This window comes from Patagioenas fasciata, chromosome 3, assembly GCF_037038585.1.
Source record: "Patagioenas fasciata isolate bPatFas1 chromosome 3, bPatFas1.hap1, whole genome shotgun sequence".
Classification (NCBI taxonomy): domain Eukaryota; kingdom Metazoa; phylum Chordata; class Aves; order Columbiformes; family Columbidae; genus Patagioenas; species Patagioenas fasciata.
Genome location: NC_092522.1, coordinates 11317585 through 11345276, shown reverse-complemented (window position 1 = coordinate 11345276; position 27692 = coordinate 11317585). Strand labels below are relative to the sequence as shown.

At 45.7% G+C, this 27692-nt stretch overlaps 1 protein-coding gene across 2 annotated transcripts; it reads right to left on the bottom strand.

The window, feature by feature from the left end:
- CST7 (cystatin F) lies at window positions 1-27545 on the bottom strand. 2 transcript variants are annotated; one of them, XM_071805787.1, is made up of 6 exons: window positions 23128-27545; window positions 13263-13473; window positions 5604-5793; window positions 1164-1336; window positions 744-860; window positions 1-269 (listed from the first exon to the last, which is right to left on the bottom strand). In XM_071805787.1, exons 2-6 carry the CDS (start codon window positions 13272-13274, stop codon window positions 192-194), a joined length of 570 nt encoding a protein of 189 aa, XP_071661888.1. In that variant the 5' UTR covers window positions 13275-13473; window positions 23128-27545; the 3' UTR covers window positions 1-191. The 2 variants fall into 2 exon arrangements, with proteins under 2 accessions (XP_071661888.1, XP_065691449.2); XM_065835377.2 differs by lacking the exons at window positions 13263-13473; window positions 23128-27545 and having other exon boundaries at window positions 5604-8101.
- Between the last annotated feature and the right edge of the window lie 147 nt (window positions 27546-27692).

Here is a 27692-nt window from a genome sequence, read left to right as displayed (position 1 = left end):
TTGTCTTTGTCACTCAGATTTTGAGCATCTTTCTCAGGGAGAAAAATAAGCATGTGCTTTGCAAGAAAAGCTCTGTGGTGATTCTGTACAGCTGTTTCCCACTTCAGTTTTGGCCTCAACAGTCCAGGCAAGGAAATACTCGTGGTGGTGGTAGATCCCCTGTAAGTCAGGCTTTCATGTGGGGAGGTGAGTCAGCGACAGAGAGCAACAGGGACATGTGCTTTATGTAACCAAGGCGTTATCCAGACCTCAAAATAGCATCTCAGCATCTACAAATAAAAGAGATATTGGTGACAAAGTTCAGGTGGCTGCTGGTTGGTCTCAGCATTGTGGGCCATGATGGGACAGAATGCCATCTTTTTGTCTTCACCCTTTATCCTGTGAAAAATACTGCTTGCTAAGTAATCATACTTTACTGGGAAAGCCCCTGTTAGGATTTCCCCCACCCAGGAAATCTCTCTACTTAGCATGTACTCTGTTTTAGCATGATTTCACTCAGTAATCCAGGAAAATGGGCTAGATGGCTCTGTCTGGTTCCACTCTTTGCAGACAGAAGCTGGCCCTGGATGCGTGAGAGGTACCACACTGCTTATACTGGTCACCCTGCTTCAGCTAGCTCTGCACAGAGGAGGCTTGTACATCTGAGGGGACATGACAGAGCTGGTCTGAAGGTGACTATCCAGCTAGAGATGGCCAAGAATCACCTGCGGTTACTGGGTAGCCCAAAGGAATTGGAAACATACCTGTTGCAGATTTTTTTTCCTCTGGAAGTTACAACTGTCCAGGCCAGAGTGTTCCCTCTTCTCACACACTGTGCGTTCAATTTCCACATGGAGCATGTATTTTAGCCCTCTGACAATCTAGAGAAAATAGTTTAATTCTTTAAAGTAAGGTTAGGGAAAAGGGGTGGTAGAATTTGGCTAAGAATTAAGTGCTACATCTGTGAGTTGTGTGTGGTAGTGTGGAAGTGTTTTATGTTGAATTACTGGGGGATAGGGGCCCTCCTGTGAAGCAGTTGAATGGGATAGAGGGACATGTGCTGTTTATCTCTAGGCATGCATAGCCATCCTGAGAAGGATCAGGGCTCCCATGTCTTGCGTGCTCTATAGAAGGGTCAATGGTAAATGGTTTGGAGGACCCCCAGAAGTCTGGGCTCTTCTTACCTGTACCAGGGCTCTGTTTATTTGTGATTCCTTAAACAGAAAGAGGTCATTGGAACTGTTGTTGTATCTGTAAACCCCAAAGCGAGCTGCCTTGCGGACCCCAGGATTGTTGGTGTTCACTGGGACAGGGGAGCCAGGTGTCATGGTCGAATGAGGTGGCGGTACATACATAGCTGAAACAACACAAAATGTGAGCGCAAAACACATCAGGTGCCTGAAAGAGTGGGGGTTTCGGCCCTCTGGAACAATGCTAAACCTTCTTACTTGTCCCATGCACTTCTGCTTCAGAAGGGCTCTGCTCGTATCCATTGTAAAGTAGTTTTCCTTTATGTGTTTGAAATGGTGAAACAATTCTGTGGAATGAAATGACAGAAAAAGACACTGCTAGAAGTGGTAGCAGAGCTCAAACTGCCTTAGAAGAAGACAGGGTATCATAAATATTATTTAGAATGTCTCTGGTATGACTCCCAACTTGTAGAAGGCCCAACTTTGAATATAGTTATGAAGCTAGATCATGTTGTCAGGAATACAGCATAATTTTGATAACATATCAAACATTGGCTGGCAGAGCCCTGCTGTTCTTAGTTGTCATGCCAAGTTTAACTTGCAGACATAAGTCTTTCCCACCCCCTTTAATCCTTTGATGGCATCATAAAGTTTTTATTTTAGGGGAATTTTGGTGGTGATAAAGGTAGGGGGAAAGATACCCTCACTCTACATACTGACAAAGGAGAGAGTATCCCTCTTCTCCAGCTGGGCAGGGAATGGCCTGAACTTGGCAGAACTTGGACTGCACTGTCCTGGAGAATGGGCTGCTTTGGGTGTTCAAATGCTGTTGTCCTGACGAAAGTGCCAAGGACCATCTTATTATCACAGCCACAAAGTGGAGGAGCAAGGTATGTAGGAAATGGAGGTTGGGGGGTAGAGAGGAGAACCCAAGAGCTTTCAAGCTTGGGCAATTCTTTCTACACGGTGCTTATTACTATATATTCTTACTTGGTTATATGGCTATGCCTTGCTTGGTTTTTTTCAGTAATTTAAAAGAAGCTCAAAGCTTACAGTTGATGTAATTATTTCCTCCTCTTTTACATTTGCCTTCCCCTCCATTTTCCCCTTTCTGCAATAGAAACAAGAGAAAGAAATCCTCAACCTGCGCAAGTCGCTGTGCAGCCACTGATGCCAAGACCTGCCGGCACAGGAGGCGGCCCTTGGAGTTCATGCTGTGTGTAGGCAGTGAGCCTGTGGTGCATGTACACACAAATGTGTGCACAGAGCTTGTTCTAAATTTGCTGTGAAAGTCAAGCTTTTTATCACCTCCAGGGTTTTTTTTTCACAGCTAGATCTCTCATAGAGAGATGCATGAAGCATAGACTCTGTTTTTAAGCCAGTTTGTACTGGGAAAACCCAAGCAAAAGAGGGAGGGGCAACCTGATGACCCAGAGTTTATTTTAAAAAAATAAAACAAAACCCCAGCATTACATGCCATCATTGGCATAGAAGACTGCAAAAATTCAGCTCTTGGGTTGCTGACATATGTCCTAGTTACACCATCTCATCCTCCCCCACAGGTGATAATGGCTGCACCCCCTTGTAACACAGCTCAGGGATTAAAGTCTTGACCTGCAAAGGAGAGACTCAGTTCCACGTCCTTCCTAAACCCAAGGACAGAATCATAGAATCATTTTGGTTGGAAGAGACCCTTAAGATCATCAAGTCTAACCATAACATAAATATAGCACTAAATCCTGTCCCTAAGAGGGGGATACCTCCAGGAATGGCAACTCAACCACTTCCCTGGCCAGCCTGTTCCAATGCCTGACAACCCTTTCTGTGAAGAAATATTTCCTAATATCCAGTCTGAACCTTCCCTGGTGCAACTTGGGGCCATTTCCTCTTGTCCTGTTGCTTGATACTCAGAGAGGAGACCAACCTCCTCCATGGTACAACCTCCTTTCAGGTAGCTGTAGACAGCAATAAGGTCTCCCCTCAGCCTCCTTTTCTCCAGGAAGCTGAACAGCCCCAGTTCCCTCAGCTGCTCTTCGTCAGACTTGTGCTCCAGAACCCTCACTAGCTTCATCACCCTTCTCTGAACTCTCTCCAGCACCTCAATGTCTCTCCTATAGTGAGGGGCTCGAAACTGTACACAGTATTTGAGGTACAGCCTCACCAGTGCCGAGTACAAGAGGGACAATCACTTCCCTAGTCCTGCTGGCCACACTGTTCCTGACACAAGCCAGGATGCTGTTTGCCTTTTTGGCCACCTTGGCACACTGGGCACTCATATTCAGACAGCTGTTGATCAACACCCCCAGATCCCTCTCTGACAGGCAGCTTTCCAGCCACTCTTCCCCGAGCCTGTAGCGCTGCCTGGGGTTGTTGTGACCCAAGTGCAAGACCTTGCACATGTTGAACATCAAACAACTGGCCTCACCCCAACAATCCAGGTGGTCAAGACCCCCCTGTAGAGCCTTCCTATCCTCCAGCAGTTCAACACTCTCACCTAACTTGATGTCATCTGCAAAACTGTCCAAATTCAAGTCTTTTCCTGGCTGATAGCCAGCTACCTTAATGACCCCCATGTTTTCTTGCAGGTGGGAGCTGAGAGACCCAGACCAGGTGTCTGAGAGGAGCAGATGTTCTGCAAGTGGCTTTGCGTCTGGTGTGGAGATGACAAACTTTCCTGACCCATGTCTCTGATCAGTGCTGGGACTGGTTGTGCAGCCAGTGCTGGGCAACCTGATTTGTTGGTTTGGTTTTGGTTTTGGTTTGTTTTTTTTTTTTACCTAACAACACAGAATCTGCTTCTCTGTGGGATGATATTTTCCCACAACAGCAAGGGTAGGATTCAAGAGCCATGGAAACTAATGACCAGGCAGCCTAGGGCTGAAGATGTTTCTCAGGCACCTCATCTTTTCTAGTGCTCAGTGCATGGGTAAGACTTTCTAGAGCATCTGTTTATCTTCTTGTCCTGAAGGGGGACCCCCCTGCCTGGGGGTTAAAGTAATGGGATCCACAGGTGATTCAGGAGGACCATGCAGGACCTGCCTGAAGTCAGAAAGGAAGCTGGGGGCAGAGCAGGGCCTTGATTTAGGCCTTGCCTATGAGGCCAGCTGTCCTTTTCCTCCGGGATGCAGTGCTTTTCCCTGTGCCATCAATAACAACCCAATAGCTTATAGGAATGAGATTTTTCCTGAGCTCACCTAGCAACTGAGGTTGCCAGGCTGAGAGCAGGTCACCTGTAGTTGTGATGTTCTTCAACCTTTCCTAACAGCTTCTTCATTAGCTTGGCCCTTAAGGGCCATTACCTTAAAAAGTTGATTGTGTGTAAGGTGATGGCCCCACTCCAAGAGCAAAGCAAAATGGTCCAGAGGGTCAGATAACAGTGCAAGGCTCTAGGCAAACCAATACTGGTGAAAACACTTGTAGTCCAGGCCTGGGTGGGAACAGAGGCACTGTATGATCTGGCCAGGTACCTATAACACTCAGAGGCTCAAAGAATGTGATCTTACAACCTGGGAAAAACAGCTCTTACTGCTCCACAGGGAGATGCTTATGTCCAGAGAACTTGTATTTTGGACTCCATCCTTGCTTCTGGATTTGGAAATGCCAAGAGAGAGCAGAAAAATCTGTCCTTTCTGTGAGATGGCGTTAAGGTAAACTGTTTTTCTTACTCTGAATTAACATCATCTTGCAGAGGCGAGCTGAATGTTTTATTAAAACGCCCTCTCTTCTACTTTCCTCATTAGGGAATAATTCTGGGGCTCTGTTCCCACAGTATGAGAAAACAATCCTGTGGATGCTCTCTCCCAGTCTGCAACAATGCACACAGGCAGATTACAACAGGTTGCCTTTTTTTTTTTTTTCCCCATGGGTTGCTTTCAAAATCTCCCCATTACTAGGAGCAAGGCTACACTTTATCTGTACATTTAAGATGCGGCAGAGTTCCTGTGCGCTTCTGCAACCCCCAAAGGAAACCACAGCCGAAACAAAAAGCTACTGGCTAACCAAACAGGATCCCTGAGTGCATCAGTACTTTCTGTATATGCAAGCCAAACTAAAACTGAAGGAAAGCTAAAACCTTCAGAAAGAAACCGCTCCTGTCTGCAGCTGCTGTTCTAAAGATTTAAGGCCAGCTGCAATCAAGAGAGTTTCCTTGCTCAGCAAAGAAAGAAATTATATGGAGTAAAATTTCATTAAAGTCAGATAATCAGCACTCAAGTTCACATCTGTACATAGCAATCAGATTGTTACCCACAGTCTTTAGATTTAATAATCAATGTCATGCAGAGTTTAAGCCCTGACAAATAAGTTAAAACCGTAAGTTGACTTTAAAATCCCTAGGTGGTGTCCCTAGATAATGGTAAAGGGCTGTTATCTACTATTACATTAGAAAGCCGCACTCACAGGACAAAGAAAGCAAGAATTATTTTCCACTCTTACCATCTGAAGTCCTGGTGAAGCCCCAGAGTGCACAACAGCAGAGTGTGGCGAAACTGCAGGTGAAGTTCACTGCCATCTCCAGTACTTCGGAAGAGGAGCCTGCCAGTGAGCTGAGTGATGGGTGAGACAAGTGACGGCCCTGCTTCCTGCCAGGGGAAGATGTATGTGCCTCTTTGGGTGTTCTTATTGGCTGGAAGGGAAGAAAAAAATACACAGCACAACACCCTGAACCCCCCTGAATCATTACAGCCCTGATGCAGACTTTGTTTTCTGCTGATGACCATATGCCTTGAAGCCCGGCTGCAAAGCTCTGGCTTTGTGATAACAGCACCAGTCCTGCATCAGACAGGGACTTCATGATCCTTAGGGGTTGTGCAGAAGCATGTGTGGTGTAACACCAGAAAGTGGTGTGGGGGTTAGGAGAGTAACAGTTGTGTGCTTTAAGATCCATGGGGAAATTTAGTCCTCAGGAAATGGGCAGTGAGCCCTGGGGATGTAGTTTTTGACCTGTGTATGGGCATCTGTGGGGGAAGAAGCCTGACAGAGAAGATGGGATCAGTGCCTTGCTTCCCCTGACATGGAGATGTGGGGTTTGGGTGAGGGAGACAGGGAGGTTTTAGGGGTACCTCCCCAAGGGGGCTGTGTGGAACAGAGCCAGCAGGAAGAGCCTTCTGGTTTCGGTGGTAGAGAACACTGTGCCCCACATTTATAAAACGTGTTTTGACAACAGGAAAGGGCTGAGTTAGACTCCGAGGAAGTGAAGTTTTCTCTAGGTGCTCTCCAGAGAGTAAGAGAAACACGGGGAGATGGGTCATTTGCCACTGTAACTTCTTGGCTCTGGGGCTGGATTACGCAGGGTCAGTGCTTGGTTTCCAGACAGGTCCTCTCCAGGCAGTCTTGGCCCATGCTGAGGAATTTGCAAGTCTGGGGCAAGGACTTGGTTGCTAAACCTTGTGGTACACCTAAATAACCAGCTGCCAGACTCAGGAGACTGGGAGATAACCTGAACTCACGCATCACTGAAGGGCTGGAAGCTGTGGATCTCAGTCTGCATATGTGCATTTCTTTCAGGTGAGCAGGAAGGTGGTAGTTGCCTTTCACTTGCCCCAGCAATGACCTGTGTATCTTTCTGAGCAAAGACTGCCTGAAAGTTCTAATGCAGGGCAGTGTGGGTGGTGCATAAGAAGCTGGAAGAAAATAATTTCAGTGTTTCCTGTAGGAAGGGTTTAGGTAACCCCTCTGTTGAAACATCCCACCAAGATGGAATGGGGCAAGCATGGTGAGTTGCATTTATCATCAGTCTTACTTGCACGGAGCTTGTGAATCAGACTCTAAAGCCTGCAGAAAACATTGAGAGAGAATGAGAGGGACTACCTTGGGGGTTTTTTGCCTCCTTCCCCCTCTTTTTTTGAGCTTGCACAATCCTTCAACTGTGGCACAAATAGAGACTGAATCGGGTATCTTCAGCCCTCCCTTTCTCCTCAAGAGCTGTGCTCTACAGTTCTTACCTCACTGAGAGACACTGGGGGAATGTCTTTCTAAGCCTATAGTTAAGTCTTCCAACACACAAGAAAGGGGTGGTTGGGACCGTTGTCACCAGATCCCGACACATCCTGACTGTTGCAAGAACCTGTTTGTCATCCTGCCACATGATGCACCAGAAAGGATTTCAGGCTTCCTGCAGGACCTTTATCCCTCTTTTTTTCCTGGTGAGCTCACAGCCTTTCGATTTAAGTTGAAAGAGGCCCAGTATGAGGGATCTGGGGAGATCTTTCTAGAACATATATTCTTTCCTTGCTTAAAACTGCCTTCTTGGGACACCATTGAGTGGGGACAGACCCCAGGGGCAGTGGACCTGTTTTCAGCCTCATCCAAAATAGCAATGCCTTGGTCTCGCCTAGGAGGTTGCCTGTAGTTTTGATGGACCAGCTCTTGGGCATATGATGGTTGGTGCCCTGGGGCAGAGGGGTACATCCTCTGGCTGTCAGGGCACCGGTACCCATGGTCTTATGCAAATCTGGCTTGTGCTGCCTTCTGCCTGTCCTGCTGCGGTAGCATCTGTGCTGCCACAGACTTTATCCTGGGGAGCTCAGGACCTGCTCTAGGACCTTTTCTTTCCTGAAGAGCACTGGTTCACTGTTGACAGGGTTTATTAAGCCAGACAGTGACTTCAAGTAGCATGTGTCTCAGTGCCCGAGGTCAGCTGATCGGAGCCATTTCAGTGCATCCCGAGGTACAGGGGGGTTCTGCGGTTCCTCGGGTTTGAATTTCGCGTCCCGGAAGCCCCCGGCAGCCCTTGCAAGAGCGGCTGACGAGACGTGGGCGTTACCACGGTGACGGCGATCACAGCCGCGCCCCTCTCCTTGAAAAAGCCTCCTAGAGGGCAGCGACGCGTCACCAGCGACACCAGGCGCTGGGAGGGACAACCAGCTTGTGACGCGGGTGGGTACCACCCACAGCGTGCTGCAGCAGCGGGGGTGGTAGCTCGTGTGGCAGGGCGCAGAGGTTGCCGCACCTCGTTACACCCTCTCACCTATTGCCAGTGTCCCAGACTGCTGCCGACCATGGCCTCCCCCAGAAAGAGAGCTTGTCACAAAAAGACTGTGGCAACTCAGACAGAGGCCCTGCCCCAAACTGTGGCTGTTCAGGTCTCCGGCTGCAGGGAGTGCCAGAGCCTGCTGCTGCCAGGGGAGGACGGCCAGCATCTCACCTGTGTGAGGTGTGAGCAGGTGCAAGGTCTGCTCAGCATGGTCGCAAAACTTAAGGAGGAGGTCGAGACACTGAGGTCCATCAGGGAGCACGAAAAGGAGATCGACTGCTAGAGTAACTCCCTGGCGTGCCAGTCAGAAATATCCGAGGGAGATAACCCCCAAAAGGTGATGGAACCCCTGCCCTGTCCGGGCACAGGGGGAGACCTGAGACAGCCCCTGCCCTGTCGCTGTCAGGCAGAGGTAGGGGACCAAAAAGATGACGAGGGTTGGAAGCAAGTTCCAGTTTGGTGTCATGGGTACCGCCCCTTCCTACCTGCTTTGCTTCCCCAGGTGCCCCTCCATAGTAAGTTTGAGGCCCTGGATCTTGAAGAAGAGGTAGGTGAGGAGGTGGTGCCAAGCCTGCCTACAAGGTCACATAGGAAGAGGCGGTTGACTCCACACCTCAAGACTGCCTCTGATAAGAAAGAAAGAAGGGTAATTGTAGTAGGCAATTCCCTTCTGAGAGGGGCAGAGGATGCAATATGCAGAGTTCACCCTCATCATAGGAAAGTTTGTAGTTTACCTGGAGCCTGGATCAGGGATATCATCAGGGCACTCCCCAACCTGGTGCACCCAGCAGATTACTACCCACTGCTGATCTTCCAGACAGATGAGGAGGAAGCTGCACCCTGCAGTCTGAGGGGAATGAAGAAAGATTTCAAGGCCTTGGGATGGAAGGTGAAAGAGTCTGGGGCTCAAGTGATTTTCTTTTCCCTCCTTCCATTTTTGGGTGACGAGGTGGGATGGAATAGAAAAATTCAGTCCATAAATGGTTGGCTACAAGACTGGTGCTACAGGCAGGGCTTTGGATTCTTTCAGCTGGTTTTATAAGACACCAGTCCAAATAGTGATACATGGGAAAGGTTTATCTCACAGGGGCAAAAGGGTGCTGTGACAGGAATTAGCAGGGCTCATTTGGAGAGCTTTAAACTAGATTTGAAGGGGGTGGGGTTGTAGCTGGGCTTGCATCATTGGGGCAGCACTCTAGAATTGGCGAATACCGGGAGGCCTCCCATGCCCCTCAGGTGAAATCAGTGTGCTCAGCTCGCTCCCTGAAATGCCTGTACACCAATGCATTCAGCATGGGGAACAAGCAGGAGGAGTTAGAAACCTGTGTTCCGTCAGGGGATTATGATCTGGTGGCAATTACAGAGACATGGTGGGACAGCTCACGTGACTGGAATGTGGTCATGGATGGCTATGTCCTTCTCAGGAAAGACAGGCCAGCCAGGCGTGGTGGTGGAGTTGCTCTTTACGTGAAAGAGCAACTACACTGTACTGAGTGTTGTCTAGGGGTGGATGAGGAGTGAATTGAGAGTCTGTGGGTGAGAATTAAGGGGCAGGCTGGCAGGGGCGATACTGTTGTGGGTGTCTATTACAGGCCACCAGATCAGGGTGAGGAAGTTGATTAGGCCTTCTACAGGCAGCTGAGAGCAGCCTCACAGTCACAGGCCCTGGTTGTTATGGGGGATTTTAACTTCCCTGATGTTTGCTGGAAGGACTACTCAGCCCCAGCCACAGTCCAGGAGGTTCCTCCAGTGCTTTGATGATAACTTTCTGATGCAAATGGTGGATGAGCCAGCTAGGAGAGGAGCACTGCTGGACCTCATCCTCACTAACAAGCAGGGTATGGTTGAAGCACTTAAGGTTGAGGGCTGCTTGGTTGCAGCGACCATGAAATGGTGGAGTTCAGGATCTATTGTGGCAGGAGCAGGATGGCAAGCAGAATTGCAACCCTGGACTTCAGTAGGGCCAACTTTGGCCTTTTCAAGCTATTACTAGAGGAAATCCCATGGGCAAGGCTGCTTGAAGGTAAAGGGGCCCAAGATAGTTGGTTAGCATTCAGGGACTGCTTCTACCAAGCTCAAGATCAGAGCATCCCGATACGTAGGAAGTCAAGGAAGGGAGCCAGGAGACCTATGTGATTAAACAGGGAACTGCTGGGTAAGCTCAAGTGGAAGAGGAGAGTTTATAGATCATGGAAGGAGGGACTTGCCACTTGGGGAGAATATAAGGCTGTTGTCAGAGGATGTAGGGAGGCAACTAGGAAAGCTAAGGCCTGCTTAGAATTAAACCTGGCAAGAGGGGTCAAGGACAACAGAAAGCGTTTCTTCAAATACATGGCAGATAAAACTAATTCTAGAGGCAATGTAGGCCCACTGATGAATGAGGTGGGTGTCCTGGTGACAGAAGATACAGAGAAGGCAGAGTTACTGAATGCCTTCTTTGTCTCTGTCTACTGTGTCGGAGGCTGTCCTGAGGAGCCCAGTACCCCTGAGACCCCAGAGGAAGTCAGGACAATGGAGGAGTCTGCCTTAGTTGATGAGGACTGGGTTAGGGAGCAATTAAGCAATCTGGACATCCTGCGGGTGCTGAGGGAGCTGGCTGAAGTCATTGCTAGGCCACTCTCCCCATCTAAGTCATGGGAAACAGGAGAGGTGCCTGAGGACTGTAGGAAAGCAAATGTCACTCCAGTCTTCAAAAAGGGCAAGAAGGAGGACCCAGGTAACTATAGACCAGTCAGCCTCACCTCCTTCCCTGGAAAAGTGATGGAACAACTTATCCTTGGTGCCATCTCAAGGCATTTTGATGATAAGAGGGTCATTAGGGGCAGTCAACATGGTTTCACCAAGGGGAAGTCATGCTTAACCAACCTCATAGCCTTTTATGAGGACATAACGAGGTGGATAGATGATGGCAGAGCGGTGGATGTGGTCTACCTAGACTTCAGTAAAGCATTTGACACAGTCTCCCACAGCACCCTTGCTGCTAAACTGAGGAACTGTGGTCTGGATGATGAGGTAGTGAGGTGGACTGTGAACTGGCTGAAGGAAAGAAGCCAGAGAGTCGTGGTCAATGGGGCTGAGTCTAGCTGGAGACCTGTATCTAGAGCAGTCCCTCAAGGGTCAGTACTGGGACTAGTATTATTGAACATATTCATCAATTATTTGGACGAGGGAATAGAGTGTACTATCAGCAAGTTTGCTGATGACACCAAGCTGGGAGGAGTGGCTGACACGCCAGAAGGCTGTGCTGCCATCCAGTGAGACCTGGACAGGCTGGAGAGTTGGGCAGGGAAAAATGTAATGAAATACAACAAGGGAAAGTGTAGAGTCCTGCATCTGGGCAAGAACAACCCCAGGTTCCAGTATAAGCTGGGGAATGACCTGTTAAGAGAGCAGTGTAGGCGAAAGGGACCTGGGGGTCCCGGCGAACAGCAGGATGACCATGAGCCAGCACTGTGCCCTTGTGGCCAGGAAGGCCAATGGCATCCTGGGGTGTATTAGAAGGGGGGTGGTTAGTAGGTGGAGAGAGGTTCTCCTTCCCCTCTTCTCTGCCCTGGTAAGACCACACCTGGAATATTGTGTCCAGTTCTGGGCCCCTCAGTTCCAGAAGGGCAGGGATCTGCTGCTGGGAGTCCAGCGCAGGGCAACAAAGATGATGAAGGGAGTGGAGCATCTCCCTTATGAGGAAAGGCTGAGGGAGCTGGGGCTCTTTAGCTTGGATAAGAGGAGACTGAGGGGTGACCTCATTAATGTTTACAAATATAAAAAGGGTGAGTGTCACGAGGATGGAGCCAGGCTCTTCTCGGTGACAACAAATGATAGGACAAGGGGTAATGGGTGCAAACTGGAACACAAGGTTCTACTTAAATATGAGAAGAAACTTCTCAGTGAGGGTGACAGAGCACTGGAACAGGCTGCCCGAGGGGTTGTGGAGTCTCCTACTCTGGAGATATTCAAAACCTGCCTGGACGCATTTGTGTGTAGCGTCATGTCCTGGTTTTGTTAAAAACAAGTTTCTCTTTTAGTGAATTTGCCTGTCAGCTAAAGCTTTCATATTGGCTGCATTTTCCTGCAAAACCAGACATCTGGTGAGAGGGGCAACGAGAAACAGGTGACCAAGAAACTGACCAAATGAGTATAACATCCCATTCATGTGATTACTTCCTATGAAAGTGGGAGATCACGAAGAGCTTGTCCCTTTTGCTTATGACCGACATTAGGAGAGGACCTTGCCAGTCATCCCTGCGAACTGAGGCCTAGTGACAGACTGAATCCAGCTCCGGCTGGCTTCAGAGTCCAATACAGGACTTCGGGTGCCAGCTCTGCAGTTGCTGGGACTTTGAAGATTGGTTTTGTATGTTTTATTTTCTCTATTCTTATTAGTAGCATTAGTAAAACATTTTTAATTTTTACAGCTCTCCTCTCTCTGTCCTTCTTTCCCTCCCGATCGCCTGTCCTTAGTGGGAAGCAGGGAGAGGGAGGGGCTGAAAGAGGAAGAGAGGGGAGAGGAGTTCAACAATATATCTGCCATGGTTTTATTGTCACCCCACAATCAAAACCTCAACAGCTCATCTGGGTGTTCCTGCTCCGGCAGGGGGATTGGACTGGATGATCTTCTGAGGTCTCTTCCAATCCCTAACATTCTGTGATTCTGTGTCAGCTGAGGCCACATTTTTCCTGCCACCTTCCGTCTCCCTTTCTTTCCATAAAATTGATCATTTACAGCTCTTCCAAATCAACTTTTCTTTTTTCTAATGACCCATTGATAATTTTGTTGAGGAAGTTTCTCCAATTCATCTCTCCTAAGAATTAACAGAGTGCTCACTAAAGAGCAGTGGTATTAACTGTGCTAGATACTGTTATGTAAACAAACAAAACCCCAACACCAAAAAACTCCCTCTCCTGCCTCCCAATAACTGACAAACAATAGCAAACTCCTCCAAGCCCACGATATGCAAATACTTGCTATTTTTCACTGGGAATTTTTACACTGTGGAGGAACCTATGACTGAAGACTGGTACTGTTGTCCCTTTGCCGTGTCTCATTCTGGCCGCATGTCAGCTCTTGGGACACTGCTCTCTGCCACACATCAATCTCCAGGAGGAGTGGAGCAGCGTGTTACCTCATTTGACATCCAGCCCAGGAAAATGAGGCAGATCCTCTTCTCATTTCAGCTCCCTCAGGGTCACTGACGGGAATTTCACCCACTTTCCCTGGAATACACGTGTAGACCATCTCCTCCAGACCAACACGAGGTACATGGTGCACACTATGGGGGGCTTTTCACTCTCTATATTTCCCATTATGTGGCTGTTCCTGTGTGAGCAGAAATCCTGAACAGGGAGAAGATGAACATAAGCAGGCTAGGAAAGGCTCACTGATTATCTCAGAGTAAACAAAGCATTTGCTTTAAGCAGTTTAAATCAAGCTTGTGATCTCTGCATTAAGAGAGGTTAAACAGATCTTTAAGATACTTGCATGCCTGAAGAATCCTCATGTTCATTTTTGTGTGAGTAGGGAATGTTTATTGCGAGTCATGGGAAACCCAAGTCTGCAAGGGAGTTTTTCCTCTTTGTTGGGCTGGGTTACCAGAGGCTTGGAAACTGTGCAACTGCAGGGGGATTTTTTTTTTTAATTATATATATTTTTTTTTAAAGCCTGACTTTTATTATCTGTAAATAAAATATACAATAATTTCCTCCTTTTCTATTGAAGAAGTAAAAACCATAGTACCTGAAGTTTGATTTTCATGACATTTGGTGCATAAGGTGGATTTTTTTTTAGTATCGCTTTTTTTTTCTGTCATTCAAGGCAGACCTTAGCCCACAAAGTACAAGCCAGTAGTTGCTACCATGACTTCCTGTAATAATGCCAGTGGGGTCTGCACGGGGTCCTGTTGGAATTACACGCTTGTAAATGCAATCAGCATTTTGTGAGCCAACACAGGCAGGTTGCAAGAACAACCAGAGGCCACAAATGCAATTGCAAAGAGCAAATTTATTTAGTTACCTTGCTAGCAGGGGATCTCAGAGGGCAGAGGTGACACAAGTGGGGATGCAAACGCTGCAGAATTCAGCCCTGGTGCAAGATCGCTGGGCCTGCTGTGTTTGCCTATATTTCAAGGCTTCAAGCACCTACAATCTTACGCTGTGCTCTGCTCTTTCTCACAACAAAGCAGGAATTTCAGCCATAGTGATGAGGTGCCTCAGAGTTTCTCACAAGCCTATGTTATCTAACACAGAGGTTGTACCTGTCAAGCACACAATGTCAGTAAAACAATTAGTGTGACGTATGTGTTTTTTTCTACACCACAGCTGCAAATCACGTGAGTGTATTTACAAATTCCTCTCCTCACTATTCTTATGCTATTCTGATACATTCCACGCCCTCGCTAAAGCAACTGCTTCTGCTGAGGCCAACAAAGCCAGAGTTGTTCATTTGGGCTTGTGAAGTGTAGCACAGAGCAATTTACCAAATCACACAATAAACACATGCAGAAAAAGGAAAAAAATGCACTTCTGCAATAATTCTTTAAATTGGTTGTCCCATTTATCTTGTCAACGAATTAAATGAGTCATTCAGCCGTGCAGTATCAGTAGATTGTTTCATTGCTGCTTTAGTCCCAAAGATGTGAAATGTTGTCTTCCATGCTGGCTAGTTCATCATTTATGTTGAAGCAACACCTGCCTTCAGAATTGAAGCATTTGCAGCCACCACCTACTCAGAGAAAACAACAATAATAAACATTAATGTCAAAATCCCTTAGCATTGCACAATTCTGTAACACAGCTGCTGGGGTTGTCACACTAATGAAACACATTGTTAAGAGATCTGCAGCTGTTAATTTCTCCTTGACATTAAAGGCAAATGTTTTGGGTACAGTAGAGGCTGAACAAATCTAAGTTCACCAGGACAAATCTAAGTTAATCAACAGGAGTGTTGTCACCTTCCAGTAATACATAGGCTGCTGCTCCAGCTCCTTCAGCTGGTATCACCCTGGGTTTAACAAGCTGGTGTGGGTTAATTGCCCACACAGACTGGAAAGCTGTGCCCTGCACTTTTTCAGATCAGACTGCAATTAGATGTTGTGTCTGTGACACCAATAACTTTGTTCCAGTGCTGTGTCTTCTAGCTAAAGCAAGGTGTTCACTGAAGATACCTGAAATGTAAGAACTTGAGAATCTGATATTAGCAAAGAATGCAACATAAGAGAAGTCAGGGTACAAATCCATACAGCATTTTCTGGAGTCATATGAATTTTTACATCTACACCGAATAGGTTGCAGTCCCACTTCACAATCCATTGGTGTGAATAATTCCATTTCCCCAGAAGTTAGTCCTAACACTGTACCCACAGCAGTGTATACATATTGCCAACCACTAGATGGGGTTAGGAGTCTGATATAATTGACCTGACAGATACACAAAGCCCACTGACCCCGTTCTATCTTTCCCCATGGCCAACATAATGCCCTTAAACGTAACTGTGTACAAATCGCACAATGACGTGCTCACGTTTTACAAGTATATATAATAGCAAAGGGGTTTGATTGTGAGCAGTGTTCCATGCACAAGCAGTATAAGATGATCCATGTCCACAGGCTATGTGTAAACAGATGTGTTTATGCTAGAGCATGAATGCGCATATTTCGGTAAATAGATGTGTGTGGGGTGTGCTTACAGAAGTGTGCATGTGTGTGGACACGCATTTGCTTGTATATCAGTGTGTGAACAGGTACGTGCTTTCCTGTAGCTGCGTATGCATACAGGTGGTGGTGTGTGCACATATCTGTGTGTTTGTGGAAACATTTCTGCATGTGTTTCAGTGAGGAATCCTAGGTGTGGATGTGGACACATAAAAGGGAGAGCAACCAGGCTCAAAGAAAGCAGACTGTGAGTTTTCCTACGCAATGTTTCTTTCGGCATACCTAGTCGTACCAAGAAAATCACTAAGCCTTCGATCTGCAAGAGAAACACAACAAAACCTGCCACACGGAGTACATTTAATTTCTGCACACCAGGGCAGATGTACATATGCGGCAACATTAACACACCCGCTTGTTGACAGAAAGACATGCACCCACTTGCACGTGGAGGGATGGATAGATACCACAGGCGCTTACACACACACACCAACATTTAGGCAAGAGTCTGCCGAGGGAAACAGAACAGCAAAACTTCCAGTTCTGCCTGCTTCTGTGTTGGTTCCTTAATTTTATCCGCCCACATGAAAAATGCAGGCTTTTTCAACCACAAGTAGGCAGAACAGCACAGCTGTGCACTCACACCAGCATCTATATGCATAAGAGATCACTTAAACACACATACAGACATATATGTGCATGTTTTTGCAGAGAAAAACATAGAAGCTTTCACACACACTAGCAGATGGGCACAGGGTTGTCCAAACGCAGGCACGTACACACAGGCACCCCCCAAATATTTATTGCCGTGTGTGCAGAATCACACATTTATTCTCAGAAAGGTACAAAAGTGCCTATCACACACAAGCTTTTGAAGACAATCTCTGATCTTCTTTTATGATAAAACCATTATAGATGTATTTTTCTTTTAGACCTACCACTAAGCATTCTTCTTTGTGTGAGTGTGAGATTCTGGCAAGAGACCAGATGATGAAGATCAACTTTGAATTCCAGACCAAACAGCTTTATACCCTTGCAGTCATGTATGCCTGTGTGCAAAAGCAATAAAAAACGTACACAGACACACACATGAGAACACTCACCGTTGTCCATACACCCACATATCAGGCACACGCTGCTGCACCCACTCTCCATTGCTCTTTGCCAATATGAGCTCATTGATTAAATTTCTCTTTGAGCGCTACTGCTAAGTATTGTTCTTTGTGTGACTGTGAAGAGTCTACCAAGGAAAACAGGTTGCATGGCACAACTTTCAGTTCTGCTTTCTTGTTTCTGAACCTTTCCTGGAAGCTATCTGAAATAGAGAAAAAAACTCAACAGCAAAGTCAGTTATACTGTTAAACAGGCATTCCTTAGTAACAGCACTGGGGAATAGTGGGGATTATCCACCTGAAGTGCTCCAACAACTGGACGCTCTTCTGTTGCTTATATTCACACAATTATTGCATATTGATTACAATTTTTGGAAATTTTTAACATACATCTATACTAAGAAATAGTTGCTTAAACATAAGGTTAGTATGACCTTAGTTATTTCACAGTCTTTGCTGCTATCTAGCATGCTTTCCAGGTACTGCATACTCTTTTGAGGAGGCTTCGCTTCTCAGGGTCTTTCAATGTGTCACAGACTGACCTCTCCACATTGGCAGCTCTTTGCGGAAGCACAACTAGTACACACATAAGTAATTGATAAGTTTTTTCTCAGAATACATCTATTAATTACTAGTAAAATATAAGGTAAGCACTCTGCTTCTAAACAATGTATCACTTGATCTTCTGTCTCCCTCTTGTCATGCAGAAGGATCTAAAACTTGAGAAATATCCCCTCATTTTGCAGGTGGTCAGAAAGCATTTACCATGTCAGTTGGTTAATGATGGGTACGTCCTTTGTAACTTAATCACAGTATACATTAATTCAGCAGCTTCTCTTCATATTGCTTGTGTGTCCACATGCAAGCACAGGAGACGTCGGCTACATATATGCAGAAACTTTTTCCTAAACACTCACAGTTGTGCACAGGCTCCAGCTCTTACATAAATAAGCTTCCATACAAACACACATGCATGTGCACAGACACGGACCAACACATACACGCGTCCACACACAGGAACATCTCCAAAAGCATCACTACCTGCGTGTAGAAACATACAACCATGTGTACCTCTGGTGCAGCAGAGGATCACACTGCAGGCAGCTAGGAAAGGCAAACACATCCAATTAATTTGCCAGGCCTCAGAGGACACTGGAGACGGGAAGTAATTCAGAGACAGCATCCAGGTACACACCCAGGTGGATGCTTACCAAGGACTGCTTCTTGCAGGCTGAAGCCACTGTCTACAGTTTGCATGACAATCTCCAGGTCAGATTGTCTTCATTTCAGTGAATTCAATCCCAAAACCAGTCATTGCTGAAGCTCAGTCCCACACGAAACACTTCTGAATGCAATGCTCTCCTTGCTTCAACCGGCCTTCAGTGCAACATGAATACACCAGCCAGGAGACAGCATCAGCCTTGCAGCAAGCAATCTGTAGCCCTGGGAAGTGGTGGCTCACCTTTGTTGCTTGTCAGGATGGGCCCAGGAGGAACCTTCGTCCCTGCTAACTCACCTCACTGGAGGGAGAGTGGGAAGGTAAGACTTGCAGACAGAGAAAATCATTATTTACAAAAAAAAAAAAATCTATGCCTGCTACTTCAACATAGTAAGTTTCCTGCTTCAACTGACAGAACAATTAAGTTGAGGAGTGGGTTTGGGGAAGCATTCCAGGTGATCAGGTGTCCGGTCCAGAGAGACAAATCAGTTAAACTGCTGCAGAAGCCCAACAACCACAGAGCTGTATGTACTTGGTCCCTCTCAGGACCCTGCCTGTTCTTCCACAGCTGACTTTTGTATTTCAGATAAACACCACAACCAGGATTGCATCAGCCAGGCTGTGCCTGGCACAAAGGGAATTGGGGACTACACACCATCTAAAGCCATTTTTGCCTTCTCTTTATTAAAGATTGTGTCATTTATTTGTAGGCAGAACCAGAGGCCCTGAAAGGAAACAGGAGATGGAGGAGAGGTATAAATCTGCTGTGAAAGGTCTGTGGAGAAAGTAGCTGAAAAATGCCTTTGCAGCAATAGCTGCCCTATCCTTCACCATCCTCACCTCCTCCCTCTCACCAGATTCCTGGCAGAAACTAGTATCTCCTGGCCCTGTGTAGCCCAGCAGGCAACCAGCAGGTTGTTCAAGCAGCTTGGACTCTACACAATGCAACAACCAGCCCAGTGACATTCCCCTGCCAAGTGCAGACTCACGTAAGGACCAGTGCAGGCATGCTGGCTGTGCCCGTGAGAACCAGGGCAATCCCCAAGGTCAAGCAAGCTGCATGGGCACACTGCCACGTGTCACCATGTCACTAGTAAACCAGGAAAAACTGGCAAGAAAAAATAACAGGGAGGTCAAAGGTCTTGGGCTTGATGCATTCATCATGCGTGAGCCAGGTGTACAGAGCTACCTTGTACCAAGCTGAAAGCTACCTAAATAGCATAAAAAAAAATTCTATTTTACAGCGATCAATCTACCAGACACCCACCTAAAAAAACTCAACGAGCCTTCCTCTGAAAGCTTTGCTTTACAGGCCAGCAACAGAGATATTTGTGGTCATTCTGTACCGCTGGCACAACAAGGAGCCAAAGGTTCACTCATGATTCTCTTGCTCCTTTGCTCAGCTCGCTGTTAACAGAGCAGACAAGAACAGTATCTCCTCAGTGAACACAGTGCCAGGCTCTCCACCCACTGCTTCCTCAGGTCTCAGCAGTGAAACTTGGTCTGTACTTGGAAAGGACACAAAGGAAAACGCAGTGGTTATCAGCTCGGCCTCCGTGTTGCATAGCCCCAGCTACAGAGCTGATTCAGGGATACTGGCAGCGTGTTTTGCACAAAAAGGTGAATAGACACCTGTCACGGAGGCACCCCGAGGTTAGTTTAAGGGACAACAGGGCCCAAAACAACTTTTATTGAACCGGTGAGAAACAGGTTTTTAGCACTCCAAAAGTGACTTAAATACAGGTTCGAATATCAGTTGAGGAAAATTATTAAGGGGCAGCAACTAATACAACAGGCGGTCCACAGAGTGCATGCACGTGGCTTCACCAAAACAATGCCAGAGCCGTCTCTGAGTCGGGGAGGAGTACACACTTGCCTGAACACGGTGTGGGACTATCTTAAAGAGATACACATACTCACTACGAGTACGGAAAGTGTACACTCGCGATTCTGTGAGGGTAAATTTATAATACACTTGCAATCTTGTGAGGGTTAATTTACTTACACGTGCAAATGTGCATGGAATATTACACGTGCTTATGTGGAAACACGGGAGGAAAATACACTTGCGATTGTGTGAGGAAATAATTTGTACACGTGCTCGTATTGAGCCCGGAAACCTACAAGTGCAAATGTGCACGGAAAGTTACACGTGCTTATGTGGAAGCATGGGAGGAAAATACACCTGCGATTATGCAAGGATTAATTTTACACGTGCATATGTGCACAGAAAGTATAAACACACTTGCAATCCTGCGAGGGTTCATTGCACTCACACCTGTGGCGGCAAGGCAAGCGGAGTCTCCATCCCGGGGGGGCTCTCGGCAGCAGCATCTCGCTCGTGCTCCGAGAGACCCGCAACAATGGGCAGAGCCTTGACGAGCGTCCCGTTTTTATACTGGCTGATCAGACCTGACTGTGGGCGTTCCAGAAGCTTCTCTGCACCCCCACACTGGCTGTGGGGTGCCCCTGAAGCCTCCAAACATCCCCCACACTGGCCGCAGGCACCTACCGGCTCCCTGGCGCCTCCGCACTCCCTTCTCCTAATGGCCCTGGCCAGGGGCTCTGGGGCCAGACAAAAGAAGCTGTTAGCCTCAAACAGCAGAGAGAGAGGGAGATGTGCCTACTCCTTCCATACTGAAGGAGGGAGGGGGAGAGAGGGGGGTTTGCATCCTGTCACAACACCTCACCAAGCTGCAAGGACAGGTGTGGACAAGTTTCTGAGCTACAAGTGAAACTAGCTGCTCTGGGCAACTTGTTTTTAGGGCTTTGCTGTGTCAGGGCAAACTCCCACCCTCCTTGGTTCAGGAGCTGACCTCCCAGCTGGCAGACTAGGCTCAAACCTCATATATAACTCAAAGCAGGCACGGAAGAGAATGACAGTGTTGGCAACACTGATCTTTGTGTTCTTTAATAGGAACCAGGCCAATATAGGGTACAGGAGAATATCAGTACCTCAAGACAAGTACAAGATAAAAGCGGCAAAAGTACTTGCAAAATGGCTTAAGAGCAGCTTCACATGGAATGTGACTGCTCCTAAAGCAGTTTATACACTAGCCCCTCTCAAACACTGTTCAGCTATGAGCACCTTACTGGTGGTAGGTCTCCTGCCAAAGCTGCTGGGAGGGCAGTACACCACAAGAACACCCACGTACTGTGGATGAACTCGTGCCATCAGGGTTTCTGAACTGCTCTCTCCTCGCTACAGACAGAGGTTGATCCTTAGCCAGGCGTTCTCCAGAAAGGTCTGGAAATCAGAGCTCCTAGAAAGCTGAGTCTATTTTCAGTAATAAGAAGTGGAGGTTGTGCTGGCAGTCTCAGGACAGGAGCCAGCTATCATTCCTTCCTGCCAGTCCAAAGTTTCGAAAATGTGCAGAAAATAACAGATGAACAAGCTTAATTTGAAAGCTTTGTGAGATAAAAAGGAAGCGCTCAATTTCTTTCTTTGCAGTGACAGGGTCAAAGGTGCAGATGCTGGTAACAGCAGGGGCAGGTTGAAGCAACAAACCTAAGTGTGTGGTATAGCCTATGCTGCAGAAACCAAGGAGAGCAAGGTCACACTTAGCTGTGAACTTGGAGGCTGTATCCTGAAAGACGTGGGCAAGTTTTATCATTTTATTTCTCTTCCTGAAGAGAAACTTGTTCTTTAGACTGTTAGGGTAGGGTTTTTTACTATTAGATGAAAGTTACAGCTGAAAAAAAAGCAAGACTAGAAAAATGCTTTGAAATAAGTCAATCGCACAGTCCTTATCCAAAATCCTGTGGTTAGTTCTCATTGCTTCACATTAAAAGGTCACAAAAAAGAAGAGTCAGAGGCACAAAAAGGATCCTTAAAAAGGCGCAAACAAGTGTTTGTCCATATAGCAATGAAAGACCTCCACAGAATTGTTGGCAAGAGGAACATATTTAAGTATAACTAAAATATTTCAGTTTTAGCTCTATCCTCAGAACTCAGGAGTTTGTTTTGGATTTAAAGCACCCTCTGTATGGGAATTGCACAATATGCTCAAGTGCCTTGCAGCTGTGGTGTATAAAAAGCACATACATCACACCGTTTTACTGATTTTGTTTGCTTGACGAGTAGAACCTCTGTATTAGATAACACAGGCTTGTGAGAAACTCTAAGGCACCTCATCACTATGTCTGAGACTCCTGCTTTGTTGTGAGAAAGAGCATAAGGCTGTGCCTGCTTGAAGCCTTGAAATACAGGCAAACACCACAGGCACAGTGATCTTGTACCAGTGCTGAATTCAGTAGTGCCTGTGTCTCCGCTTGTGTCACCCCTGCCTGGGAGCTTAGATGCTGCTTCAGAGATCCCCTAGCAGTGAGGTAACTAAAATAAAACTTGCTCTTTGCATTTGTGGCCTCTGGCTCCTCATGCAACATGCCTGCATTGGTTCACACACCCTCCAGGAAGACAGGTGAGAATTAAAAGCTCAGTGATTGGGATTCCCACCTTAAATTTTTAGGTTATCATGTTTCAGACAGAAGTCAGTAACTTCAGAAAAGATGACACAGGTCACTGTCTGACCAGGCTATTTTGTAGATGCTCTTCTGAAGCTTTTTGACAGGATGCTCATCTGTAGCCCACTGAGATAATCTGATTTAGCCATTCCAGTGCTGTGGTTAACAAAAAATAGAAGCAAAATTTGCATTACATGCAAATCCCTGCGTCCATGCCACTAAGTTTAAAATGGCCAGAAGTTTACACCTGGATGACAGAGAAAGCATCAGCTAATACGCATTGCGCTGTCTTAAATATCAAAACTCTGCTGTATTAACAGCCTAAGTGACAGAAAATTTGGGAGCGTTTTAGTAAGAAAGCATTCCAACTAGTAACTACTGAGGGCTTATTTGACTACCACCCACTTAAATTTGAATGGAGCACAAATATCTGCAATTTAATATTCTTATTAGCTTAAAGAAAGGTGAGAGGTGGCAAGAGAAAATAAACAGGTAATGGCTTATATGAAATTGAATAATTACATCCTGTATTCTGCAGCAACAACCAACCTCAGCTATCCCACATGCTACGAGCCCATGTCAGTGTTTTGTTCTGAATACCGCTGTACTGCTCTTGCCAGGACTAATTTGTATTCCAGGATCCCGGATGCTTTGGAAGAGAGGGTTACTTATATTGCCTTCTTAACGGCTGCTGGCTCCCTGGCACGTTCCTGCAGGAGTCATTGTATCCTTCCATGAAGACCTACTCAGTCTGCAGCTGCGCTATGAACACCAAGGAAGGAAAAAGTTAAATAAATCACGCCAGAAATTAAGACCTCACATCAGCAGCTGCAACGGTCAAGGGGAATAGCAGAGAACTTACCTGAATTCATGTGTGGCCCAGGGAGCTGGCTGTGAAAGGCCAGAATAGGAAGGCTTGGCACAGGACAGATACGGAAGCTTTTGAATACAAGTAAAGGGATTGAGGTTATTTCCTTTAGAGGGACAGAGCCAAAGCACAGCATAAGTAATCTGGCTGCATTAGGTTCCTCCACATCCTGTGGGAATTAAAATCCTTGGAGAAAGAAATCTTCTGTTTTTAACAGAGTATTGTGCATTAGGAGACTTAAGGGAACACAAATATTTTCTTCTTCTAACTTGATGACACAACTGTCTAGAAATGGAAGCTCTTCATCCTTTATCAAATCAGACACTTTAGCAGTAGAACTTGGAGGCCTCATCTTCCCAAACCCTGAACAGCCGCTTGTTTCAGCTTAGTTTTGTCTCAGACTATGCTTTTGTATGGAACCTGAATGGCATGCTAGAAACATGACATTATCATGTGAGCACATTTTTTCACCCCTCTCAATATTAATGGTGCAACTGAGCAGATACTGTCTTACCACTCACTTAACATGCACGAGGTTTAAGAGGTAAGGAAAAAAAAAATGAAAATCCCTTGTTTTACAGATGAAGAATGACACCAAGTATTTCTCAACTCAGATTTCTCCAGTGAACACTATTAACATTTTTCACATTGCAGTCCACTCCCAGATTATTCCTTATGGAAGCAAAGGTAGGCTGGGAGGAGCCTAGATGAAACATGTGGTCTTAATTAAGAACAAAAATAGCATATGGTAGAAGAAATTAAGGAAGTGAAAAACACATCACTTCTAACATAAGATGTTCTTAGGTGAGATGCCACATATCAGACCACTTCATCCAGCTGTGCATCTCTCACCGTTTTCAGCCCCACAGTCTGGGAGAGAAATTTGGGTCTGGTGACCTGCACTGGCCCCTTGTCCCCCAAGTGCCTTCTTTCCAGGGGCCTTGCAGCACTGCCTGTCCCTCACTTAGACAGGATTCTCCACTCACTCTCGAATTTCACAGCACATCGAGTCACACAACACACTTCTCTCATGCTGTTATTCAGTGAGGCCTTTCGAGTCCTGGAGCAAGACAACCCTTGATGCGGGACAGCACTGCGGCACCGCCAGCCAACCAACACACAGGAAACGCTCCAGGGAGCACCAGATTGCTTTTCCCTTCATGCTGTTCCTTTTCTTTGGGACTGTTGCTACCAGGGGACCCAAATTCACAAAGTTTGTTTCCCTGATGCTGACACACTTTTGCCATGTATTAAGAGGGCACTAGCAGCTCTTCTGTGACAACACACAAGAGTGTTGTTTGGTCACAGTATCAAACGTGCAAACTGATACAGGCAACCACTGCAAGACACATTTTACAGCAGGACTCTTAAGTTCCCTTTTACAAACCCAATATGTGAAGGTGAGAGGCTCTTAACTGCAGCACAGCTCCATCAAAATCAGAACCATGGTATTTTGTGCTTTCACAACTCTTTGCAGGAAGCTGAGCCCGTAACTACTGTTTTATTTTCCCATGCCTTCTTGCACACTATTTCTGGCCAGAGCCTTGCTAATGAAAACAAGATTATTTTTGAGATTATTACCATCTCTGTAATTGTCAAAGGGGAATAAACTAATAGACTGGGCAGACCTAAAAACCTGGAATGCCTAAAAAACCCACAAATAACTACAAAAGTGAGAATATAAGGTATTTTCAAAACAGGACAGGTCACAAAAAAATCCAAAAGATGTTTAAAACAAATGTGAGCATGTTCATGTTCCCAGACTTTGACATATTATTTAACAGAAGAGACTGAATATCTCCTGCTAAGCCATCATAATATTCAAACAAGTTCAAGCACTGTTCACAAGAAAACACACAGCAGGAAATGGAGCCAGTTGCATTTAATGACAACAAAGAGGGTTTCAGCCAGTTACAAGCCAGCTTACCCCAAACATTGTTCCTTACTAAAAGACAGACTTAGTGACACCACATTAAGTTGTATCATTCCTTTCATAAAGCAGGACACCCAAACACTTCCTGAATGGTTCCTTTTAAATCACCCTAGCAATACACTCTGTCTTGCTGTGATGGTATAGAAAGCCAAAAAGCAACTATTCCCACTTCTTGCATATAAAGAAAAGTAAATATAAACGAGGATTAGAGTATCATGAGAGAAGATGAACAGATCCCCACCTCAATATATTGTTTACCTCCAATGAACAGGGATCAATAAAAACAGACCCTTAAAAAAAAAAAATCCAGAAACCAAAAAAATCACACACACAAACTCACCACAACAAAACAAAACACCACACGAAACACACAAAGTGGAAGAGACATGAAGATATTGCTGCTTACAAGCAGAGAATGTGCATAGCAATGTTCACTATTTTGCACAAACTGCACTGAGAGACCTTAATGGTTTAATTTAAATCTAACAAGTATAGTAATAGCACTACCAAATGATAAACTTCACTCCTCTTGGAGCAACTAACTCTGTACCTGCCCCACTGTTTGGGCTCTATTCTGAAGAGCAATATTATGGGTGAACACAGACCTCATTTGTGGAAGGAGAAGACCAACCTCATTTCTCCCTAAGGACAAGCATCCATCCTTGTAGGCCAAAAAGAAGACATCTTCTTTTTACAGAAAAACACCAACATTCTCACCTTTTACATGAATAAGGTGATTATTTTAAGGAGAAAGAAGCTTAGACAATTTTTCAGTCTCCTCTCTTTTCTTCCCCAAGTGGCACATTTCGTATCTGGGGACTTCCAGCTGGTATCAAGTCCTCTCAGATACACCTGGAACAAGTCTGTCCTCGGGCTGATCTGAGCAGCCACAGGAAATATGCCTTTCACCTGAGCACCTTAGGCACTGAATGTTGTGACCCCACTGAGGACACTGAAACATTAAAGTGCTTTCTTTTTTTCTTTTTTTTTTTTGAACCTGAATGCTTTAAGGGCCACTCATCCTACACCCCAAACTGAAACAAGTTTCCACAGAACATTCAAGTTGATGGACGAGGAATAAATGATTGGGAGAGACCTTTTGCCATTAAAACACTAGGCAGCACAGAAAATTTCACTAGTACTCAGCATTTCTGTTGGCAAGCAGCAAGATATGGCACATACCCTTCAACACTCAAGCTCTCTGGAAGCGGTTTCTGGGGAAAAAACCACTGAGGCTGAAAGAGAACACTCTTTTTTAGGGGCAGTGCCCCTAAAATGCAAGTCTGCTACCAGACAGGAAGCTGGTATTATTCCAAACACTACGTGCAGAAAGAGCTGCCGAAGAGCAGCTGTCCTTCAGTTCCCAGTTCAGACATTTTAGAAGCCAAATTTGAATACCTGAAATACTTGTTACCTGAAGCATGAACAAAATGGAGGTAGACAGGGCAAAAATGAATCATTGTTGATGAGAAAACCTGAAGGAGAGCTGATACATTTTCCCTTGTATAAAAAAGTGTATTTGCCTTGAAATTAAGAATAGGGAAAATCCATTCTGTATTTAAAGACATGCAATGCTCACAGCCTGTAAATGTACTGCAACATAATCTCTCAAGGACAAGCATACTGCACAAATAATTTTGCATAAAGGATGGCTATGGATAAAACCTGTAAAGACAGAACAAAGAGCTTGTATGATAAGACATAAAATACCTGATAACTTATCTCTGATCACTAAGAGCAGAACTAAAAGAAGACCTAAAGACTTTGCAGCAAATTCCAAAAGGGGAACAAGCAGGGAGCCTTGGCCAACAGCTCCCAGACTTCTCTGCTTGGATTCCCATTTCTGGGGTGTTTAGCCCATGTAAGACAACTTCAGTTATAGAACAGAGAACAGAGGTTTCAAAGTACTGGGACAAATGAAATCATCTTCCCCAAAGGGAGAGATTTCTCACCTCATTAATTTCCTGTCATGTAATTAGTTACATTGTCTGAATCCCATCTAGATTACCTTGGTTTGAGATGCTAGCCAAGTCTATTCACCCTATAAATTCTTTCATGGTCATAACAGGTGTATAAGATAAATCAGACAAAAGAAAACATCAAATTAACTGTCCAGGTATGACAGTATGGTGGGGCTTGCTTTTTGTTTTAACTCTTTTTACCACCTTGGTTTCTATTGCGATCAATCTTCTCACATATCCAACTTCTACCATTTAATATGTCAAAAACTCTACTTCAAAAAAAAAAAAGTCAAGAAGATATGTTAAACACCAAAGATTTAAGTTTAAATTATAGAAAATGAGGATGAACACA

What these genes read in the sequence shown, in the direction of transcription:
- CST7 (XM_065835377.2), bottom strand. Translation starts at nt 6,054, where the DNA reads ATGGATCTTAAAGCACACAACTGTTACTCTCCTAACCCCCACACCACT. An exon ending in CTTCACCAGGACTTCAGATG is followed by an intron (nt 1,337 to 5,603) that starts GTAAGAGTGGAA and finishes GTGTTGTTTCAG; the next exon opens with CTATGTATGTACCGCCACCT. An exon ending in GGAAAAAAAATCTGCAACAG is followed by an intron (nt 270 to 743) that starts GTATGTTTCCAA and finishes TTTTATTTGTAG; the next exon opens with ATGCTGAGATGCTATTTTGA.